The sequence below is a fragment of the Pelmatolapia mariae genome, linkage group LG12 (genome assembly GCF_036321145.2).
Source record: "Pelmatolapia mariae isolate MD_Pm_ZW linkage group LG12, Pm_UMD_F_2, whole genome shotgun sequence".
Taxonomy (NCBI): Eukaryota; Metazoa; Chordata; class Actinopteri; order Cichliformes; family Cichlidae; genus Pelmatolapia; species Pelmatolapia mariae.
In genome coordinates, this window is record NC_086237.1 from 32,836,622 (window position 1) to 32,844,858 (window position 8,237).

The 8,237-nt window shown below is 37.3% G+C and overlaps 1 protein-coding gene across 1 annotated transcript; it reads right to left on the reverse strand.

Moving 5' to 3' along the window:
* On the reverse strand, positions 1-8,237 carry naaladl1 (N-acetylated alpha-linked acidic dipeptidase like 1). Its single transcript, XM_063488846.2, has 19 exons — positions 8,038-8,237; positions 7,714-7,886; positions 7,178-7,299; positions 5,642-5,761; positions 5,008-5,200; positions 4,767-4,860; positions 4,568-4,672; positions 4,213-4,298; positions 4,007-4,126; positions 3,844-3,929; positions 3,636-3,699; positions 3,314-3,381; positions 2,830-2,918; positions 2,163-2,256; positions 1,766-1,847; positions 1,334-1,507; positions 1,029-1,116; positions 833-925; positions 1-199 (listed from the first exon to the last, which is right to left on the reverse strand). Exons 1-19 carry the CDS (start codon positions 8,235-8,237, stop codon positions 1-3), a joined length of 2,250 nt encoding a protein of 749 aa, XP_063344916.1.

Below are 8,237 nucleotides of genomic sequence, written 5' to 3' on the forward strand. Positions count from 1 at the left end.
TTACTTCCTCCAAGTTTGAGTCTGCATGTCATCAGTCAGTGTGCTGGCAGCACCCAGTATGGCTTGGCTTAATACTGACAGGTGGTAGTGAACTTTGTCCCAGTCGCTGGCCTGCCCTGATGACTCAGCATTAGCATAGGCATCAGCTAAACCTGGGAAGGTTTGTTTGCCAGCACTGCTTGAGGCCCAGATAACATGCCTGTGTAACACACAACAAAATAAAGATTAGCTCAACAGTGTTATCAAATGTGTTTCTGAGTTACAATGAAACAAACAATTGTTGTCACTACACTTGGTATCTCTTATCAAAAGACTACTAAATGTAACAATCAACAGAGCGTAACAGCTCAAGATTTAACCTACTGGCACTGTCATATTCAAATCACTAGTACTGTTAAAACACATTGTCTTAATTCCATGCGTTTACCTTCTGCATATTGTTCACTAGCTTCTCACAATGGCTCCTTGCCCCAGAAATGCCGTACTGCTGCATTCCATTATTATGTATCACTATTACTTCTTTTACTGTAGGTTTTAACAACTATGCCAGCTCCAGTGGCTCCATAAACTTTTGCTGTTTGTGGGGGTTAAAAAGTTACTTAAGGCCTGAGGCCTTATTCTGGTCCTATTTAAGATAGTAGGCATAACCATGGTAATCATGTCTGGATGAACATGTTTTATTAACAGTGGGACTTCACTAACCCCCACAGTCCTTCTTCTCTCATTGTGTACAGTGTCCTGTATAACACAGAAGACTCCACTAGGCACTATAATTTTATTTTTTTCCAAAGTCACAGAAATCTCTGTGTAATCCACTGGGCCACGTTCTTACCTAAATCCATATTTATCTGGGAAAGCCAGAGGGTCCAAGAAAGCTCGATCCAGAAGCATGAGTTGGTCATTGATCCATCTGACCTTAAGCGGCCTGAGGAAAAAGACATGGTAAAGCAAAGGGAGTTGGTATTCATTTCTGTTTGGATGGATGTGGATATGACTGTGCACATACTGTATGCAATGTGTGCACCTACGTTTCATTCGCCAGGTCTGGACTTTGAATCACCTTCTCCAAATTAGAAACTGCAGCACGAAAGCTGGTCACTGCATGTTTTAGGGGTTCTGAAACAAGATACAGATGATTGCAGTCACCCAGTAATGATTGTATTCTTTTATTCTCTCTAATTACACTTGATTATTGGGGTAGAACATAGATATACAAGACAAAACATAGATGCACAAGACACTTTCAGAGGGTATCATTAAAGTATAAGATGTGTTACCTAGCTCCATAAAGATCCCCTCCCCCCACATCTCTCTAAAGATCTCCTGTACTTACCCATTGAAATATCCATAGTTTTAAGTTTCTGCTCATATAGGTTCAAAGCAGTGCTGAGGTATTCCTCCAGACTTTCAGCATAGTCAGCGCAGTTTAATGGCAGGATCAAGCTATCAGCCAGTCGGATCAGGACATTTCCTGCAGTCCTTGCTACAGCTTGATGACTGAGAAATCCTACAAGAGAAGGTATGACCTAATGTTATAATGGAATAATTTGATTCTTTTCAGCTAATTATTTCTTTTCAATGATCAAGTTTGACAACAGAAAAACCACAAATTAGAAAATATTTGCTTGAGAAATGCAATGCTTTTTGTATATTTAATTGCTGGCAAAATCTATAGCACTATGACAGGAAAAGGGTTAGATGAGGAATCATTTATTCTTCTTACTGTGCAAGAAGTAGACTACAAGGGAAAAAAATAATTTCTCACCAGGATCAATGTACTTTGAAGCATAGTCAAAAGTGTCATATGCTGTGTGATATGCAGGATAAATCCGAGCATTTGTTTTAGTCTGTGTGAAGACAAATATATATACAATAATAGTTACAATATTATCTTAATGAGCTGAGTTCACACCTGCCTTCTCCTAATATATGTGAATGCCAAAAAAAAACAAAAAACTTTTTGCAGCTTATTTTGGTTTAAAATGTACAATGAACAACTGGCTTCAATGACCAGAGCATTTAACTGTATCTATCATTTCTATCATTCATTTAACGCTAGTTAAAGCACATTTACTGCGACTACACAAAAAGGCTCTAAAAGCAAAACTGTTCAGTATTATTCTGTCTACGTGTCAAATCGTGCAATCATACATCTTTAGTACCTTGTCATATGTGTATGACATGTCCATGGAGGTGATTCCTAGATAATGGCTGAAGGGAGCATAATCACTCCCTGCTCCTGTCAGATATCCCATCCTGTTGAAAGAAGACAGAAAACATCACATTGGGAGCACATTCTGAGGTATTTCAGCAGGGAGACATAGGATAGAATTAAATATGAATATATAATGAAAACACTGCAAAATTCTGTGAAAATACATATCACAAAGAAAGTAGGACTTGGCCAAACCAACTGTCTGTTAGATAATTTAAATGATTATGATGCCATAGAACCAATAAAACTAAACAAAAAATCTAATTCTGTATTTCATACATTATTGTGAATATACAACATATGCAAATTAACAACATATGCTTAATTGCTTCTGATTAGGCTTTTTTCTGAGGAGCATTTTAAGCTCAGATTGTCTTTTACAAGTCTTTTACATTTTAACAATGAACCAGCTAACACTACTGTGGCCACTGGTAATTTATTAAAAAACTAAAAAGTTTATATCTGAAACATGCAGAATAAAATCTATGATGTCAATATAATATCTAGTTTTTTAAAACTTTCAAATAGAGACGAGTGATTTTGAATAGAATCCCAGACAACTGTTCTTTTAAGATTTAATGCAAGATTAACAAGATATGGCTGCAGTTTACTACCTGGGAATTAATCCATGGGTGGGGCTGATTTTGTTTGTGTACTCTAACCAGTTGTCATACACAGATTTTTCGTGGCCAGGTGCTTTGACCTAGAAAACAAAGGTCAGTGTTGCAGTAATTCATATGATAAATAATCCATCTTGATTCACAGACTATTGCAATGTAAAGTCGGAAAAATACTCTAGAATAGTCTAGGACAAGTAGAGATTTGTGTAAAAATGGAAAAGTGCCTGTAAATAGGACCAATATGACTTTGATCTTGGGCACAATTTGGACGAAGACCTATCAGATGCTTATTGGGTTCAAGTTTCACTAAAATCTAACCAAAACGAGGAGCAGTAACGATTCTTGTGAATAACGGAATTGATGCCTCACTATCACATAAGCTCATTGATTCTTAATTGATCCAGATGAGCTAAAAACCACACTTCTGAGCAGTAAAAGTCTTGGTTTTGTCTAGATAGTAGTTTGTCAAAGGGCTCACCTGTTTTGCAGCTTTAAAGATGACATTCTGCACTGATGGCATGCCTGAAGCTCCGAGAGTAGCATTAGCTGAAAAATGCAAGACAACAATTGTTTTGCAAGAGCATCACTATTAAACCTGTAAATTCATCTTAGGTGTGTTAACACAGCGTTTCATTTCATGCAGAGTATGTGCAAAAGAATCAGATTTAGGTTTATATTTTTAACATTTCTTCAAAAACTCCAGGAGCATTTTTTTTTCTGTTAGCTGTTTGTGTTGTACGGCTGATTGGAATACATTTAAATGTACTTCTGATGTACAGGTGCAGTGTGAAGCTTCTTACCAAAGACTGCAATGTCCACGTTTATGTAAGCAACACTTCGTTCACTGAGTGCTGCAAAGTATTGCTGGAGGAGAAACAAGAACAAGGTCAAGTGTAGAAGAATGTGCACTTTATATCTCATATATATACTTTCTTTAACACAGATTACATGGCCATTTTACATATTGCTTGGAGTTATGGGTAGTCTTGTGGATAAATTGCAAATCACCTCTGTGTATTCTGCGGACCCAATAAGGCCAAACTCCTCAGCTCCCCAGCTTCCAAAAATAATGGACCTACGAGGCCTCCAGGTGCCTACAATAGAGAGCCACAGAGGTCAGTCTTTATCTAGAACTCTATGCAAACAGTCATTCATTCCAGCTCCTCCTCACCCTGTTTGACCATCTTGCCCAGCACCCTGGTAATTTCCAGCATGACTGATGTGCCGCTGCTTGGATCTATCGCGCCATGAACCCAACTGTCCCTGTGGTTGCCATATATCACATACCTGTCTGTGGATATGAACACACCACTTACACAAAATAATCACAACATCAAAATAGCTGATCTTAAATTGCCGATCCAACCTTAGTCTCACCTGGCTCCACGCTTCCTCTGATAAAACCCATTACATTAGAGGAGGGTTTCACCTCTTCATAGTTGTAGATGTCCAGTTTGACATCACTGAAATTAAAGGCAACACAGAAAAGGGACAAAGAGGCTTTAACTGCTGCTCCAAAACATGTATTTGTGTAAATGTAATTGGATATTCAAGTGTAAACCATCTGACATGAAATTGTATAGTGAATAAAAATGATCAAGTTGGCTGGCAATTCAATTTTTACTACACTGATTCTAAATTATCTAATTGAATTATTCAAAAATAGTTAAGTTGAAAAGGTCTGTAAGGTTTTTTACTTTTTTTTACACTTCTTACTTATACTGTTGGTTACCTGTTGCTGAAACTGGATGTAGGTTTGAACCCTGGACCACCAAAATTGTAGGTACAGTTGAATCCTCCTTGCCATGCATCTGGAGCTGGTTCTCCTCCCAACTCACTGAAATGACCAATGGAAAAAATATATTACTGAAGTAATCATCAGCTGTGTTAGGCTGTATCAGTTACACATGCAGATCTATCTTGTCACAAACCAGATTAATCGATAGGCGTCCTCAAATCCGATTGGTTGAGTTGGAATAGGAGGAATGCCTGTAATGTCTGTGGCATTGATTCTGTATGTTTCCTCTGTAAAATAAATGATTACATTTAAGAATTGATACAAAAGTGAAATAATAAAAAAGTAATTAAACATGATTTGAATTTTCATATTGTATGTGTTTGAAGCTATATAGCTTGTATCTTTTTGGAGTGTGGAGAAGTGCAATGGTTAACCTTTGGCAGCCAAGTGAGGTGTCAGCAAGTCTCCAAAGTCAATGCTGTAGGAACCTCTTTCCACGCCAGTGGGTGGCATGTACCAGGAGTGAGGATACGTCTCATTGGCGTCTGACATGAGACCATCGTTCATGTCCAAAGGATCTGTATAGACAAGCACTCCAACGACGCCATATGGTGCTGCATTGATGGCCTGGATGAGACACATAATGCATTTTGTAAACAGTAATTTGTTGGTTTACACTTTTATTCTTTTATAATTTACATTTCAGTTGTCATTAAACCTGTCCACTCTAGAGGAATTTTAGCTGCAAAATTGTATGAAAAGTGCTATATTAATAAAGTTAGAATTTACTAGAAGTGTGTGGCGTTAATCTTCTTTTTTTTTAGCTCACGTGATGTCAGCGTATTATATTTTTAATCTTAATATAAAAATTTGTGACTACAGAATAGTGTTTATGTAGATTAGATAAAACAATTATGCCACTTGTTAAAGTAAGAGTTTGAACTAACATGTAACTAGTGGCAATAAGAATGTACCCTGTTGCTTAGTTGATGGTTTTTGCTTATAACCAAACAAAATTGGGCTTAAAATGTACAAATCGGTGATTTGATGATGCATTCTGAAACTTACTTTAGCCGATCTTCCTGCTCCGCCATATTTGGTGATAGCAATAGTTCCTCTGAGGTCCACTGTCTTGTTCAGTTCACTGTAGTCACTTGGCTTCCCCTGATTGGCATAAACCAATTTCCCCTAAAACCATGAGAAATAGAAACGCTCTGTGAACAACAGAAACTCAAAAAAGTGAACTGATATGAAGAAAAGGTGATTTAAATCTTTCTGTAACCAAATTTTAAAACATTTAATGTTTATGTAATGGTCTGAGGTTTATGCTCCTCTTTTATTTGCCACTTATATTTTGTACCTTTGCTAGTTTGCTTCCCGTCTTTGTCTTTTTTACCCCTTAGTCATTGTGTGCCTTCCCCTCATTGGCTCTGATAGTCCAGAACACTGTTATCATCAGTATCAATCTGGTATCAATTTGGTTGTTAGTAATCAGTTTGTGTACTTCACAGAATCACTGTATGTCCCTGTTTGAACCTTTAAGTAGCTCTTGGCATTCAAGTGTTTTAGAGCAGTTTACTATTATCTTAACTTTGCTTCAGTTTCCCCTGACTTTACTTTTGCTTTGCATTTTGCTGCCACCTTCAGTTGGAGTTCGTTTGCCTGCATGTATTTTGTATTGTCTCTGAGGAAAGTTTTTTTTTTTTTTTTTTTTTTTATTGTGTGTTCTGCATTCATAAAGTGAGTCGGGCTAGAACAGTCTATTTTCCTAATCAGGGTATCATTTTTTTTACTGCCATGAGAAAGATTAACAGTGATACATATCTTTACAGACTGGCTCTTGACGTTTTGCTAACGCAGTCTACATCATAACTTGTAAGATTATCAGTACTTGGCCAGTCTATGAAAGACATTTTAGCCTTGGAGTTGGCTTTTATGTTGAGAAGTTTATGGCACCAATAAACGAGCGCTATTACTGAAAAGTGTGGCACTAAATCTGTGACTGTGATTGCAGCATATTTATTCATTTATTTCTTTTCCATTCAATGTTAAATTTTCTCATAGTTTTTGTCAGAAGTAAATCCCATCTCTTTTACACCTGGAAATATTTGTGTCACGACCTCAGGTTTTGTTGCACCACCACTTAATCATTGTTCAGAGCAGAGGTTTTTATCATCTTTCTTGAATATACAGTCATGTAACTGCAACAGTTAAAAGTATACTGACTGTATTTCAGTAAGCATACAACGTACAGCCTCAAAGGTTACAAGTAAGCTAATTATGACTATCATGTGATTTTATTATTTCATCATTGTTTCAGTAATTTAATGGTCAGAAATGGTGTAATAGTTCCATAGGCACAGAATATTTCAGTGTTTGTGCACAAACATACAATAAAACACTGGAGGTTTCTTTGAGGACTGTTTTGCCAGATTTTCCCATTTCAGGAACAGGATGAAAGGTGTTGGTCAACTCTGTTTGGTTAATGGGAATAAAGCTGATATTTTAAATGTAATATAATTGATGTGTTTTCAGTTTTATTTTGAGTGATTTGCATTTATAAGTTAAATTTAGTGCTTGATGCGTGAGGCTGTAGCTTTTTACCTTTACATGTCCTGCAGGGGAGTATGCTGCGTACGGCTGAACCACCTCTGGATCACTTTGGTCCGGAGTGTAAGGCTTTTCTTTTTCTCTTATTGTGTGCAGCACCGTATCGTCTGGGCTCACTGAAATTAACAACTCATGGTGAAAGGTCTGCTTGTGAGTCATCAGGGAACTTGCAGATTGAAGAGCTTCTCAGTGTTAGAAAGAGTGTTAAATACAGAGTGGACAGTTTTAGATTAATACCAGTTTTCTTGGTATGTTGGATTGAGTATGGAATGGAAGTTTATTAAAAGACAAAATATATATGTATGGAAAAAAATATACAATATAACCAAAATGTAACAATGTAAAAGTACTTAAAGGATTTTGTCCTCCATGGAATAATCCTATGGATGCTGATGGAGCAGCTTTCACTGTAGTTAATCATACAGCACAAGCTAAGTAAACCATTCATTCTTATACTGTAATATTTACTTTGACCAAGATAATGTAACCATTCCCTCTGTCATCAAGCATTTCACAAGCATTTCACTCACCTACAGTGACTGTATTAGGGTTATTTTTGTCAGGGAAGGACAGGTAGACCCAGTACTCCTCTCTCCAGGCCTTGTCTAGTCCAGTTTCAGGGTCTTGCCATCTCTTAAGCATTATCTGTACAGTCTCCTCATCTCCAGCTGTGGTAGCCATATGGGGCACTTTTGTCAGGCTCCTGTGGAGGAAGATGAAAGATAAAACTTCAATGGCAATTTAGCCTTTGAAATACTTGAATGAATGGTAATGGTATTAAATTATACTCTTTGGATTTTAAATGAGGTGCTGGTGAGATTTTATAACATTGTTTAAAAAATAAGGAAACTGACCTGAGATTTTCCTGAATCTGGATGTTGTCCACCTCCGACATGAACTTCTCAATGAGGCTCTCATCCACATCCTTCGCCACATCTTCCAGCCACAATGGTGCAGAGGTGCCGCTCTTGGCAATACCAAAGTGACCAATTAGGATGCCTACAGTCAGTACGGCAGCACCACACACAACCCCAATTATCACCTGTTTTATCAT

Coding starts and splice junctions, on each gene's coding strand:
- naaladl1 (XM_063488846.2), bottom strand. CDS start 8,237: ATGATAAAACAGGTGATAATTGGGGTTGTGTGTGGTGCTGCCGTACTG. Junction 7,887..8,037: donor CAGATTCAGGAAAATCTCAG/GTCAGTTTCCTT, acceptor CTTCCTCCACAG/GAGCCTGACAAAAGTGCCCC. Junction 1,848..2,162: donor TGTCATACACATATGACAAG/GTACTAAAGATG, acceptor GTCTTCACACAG/ACTAAAACAAATGCTCGGAT.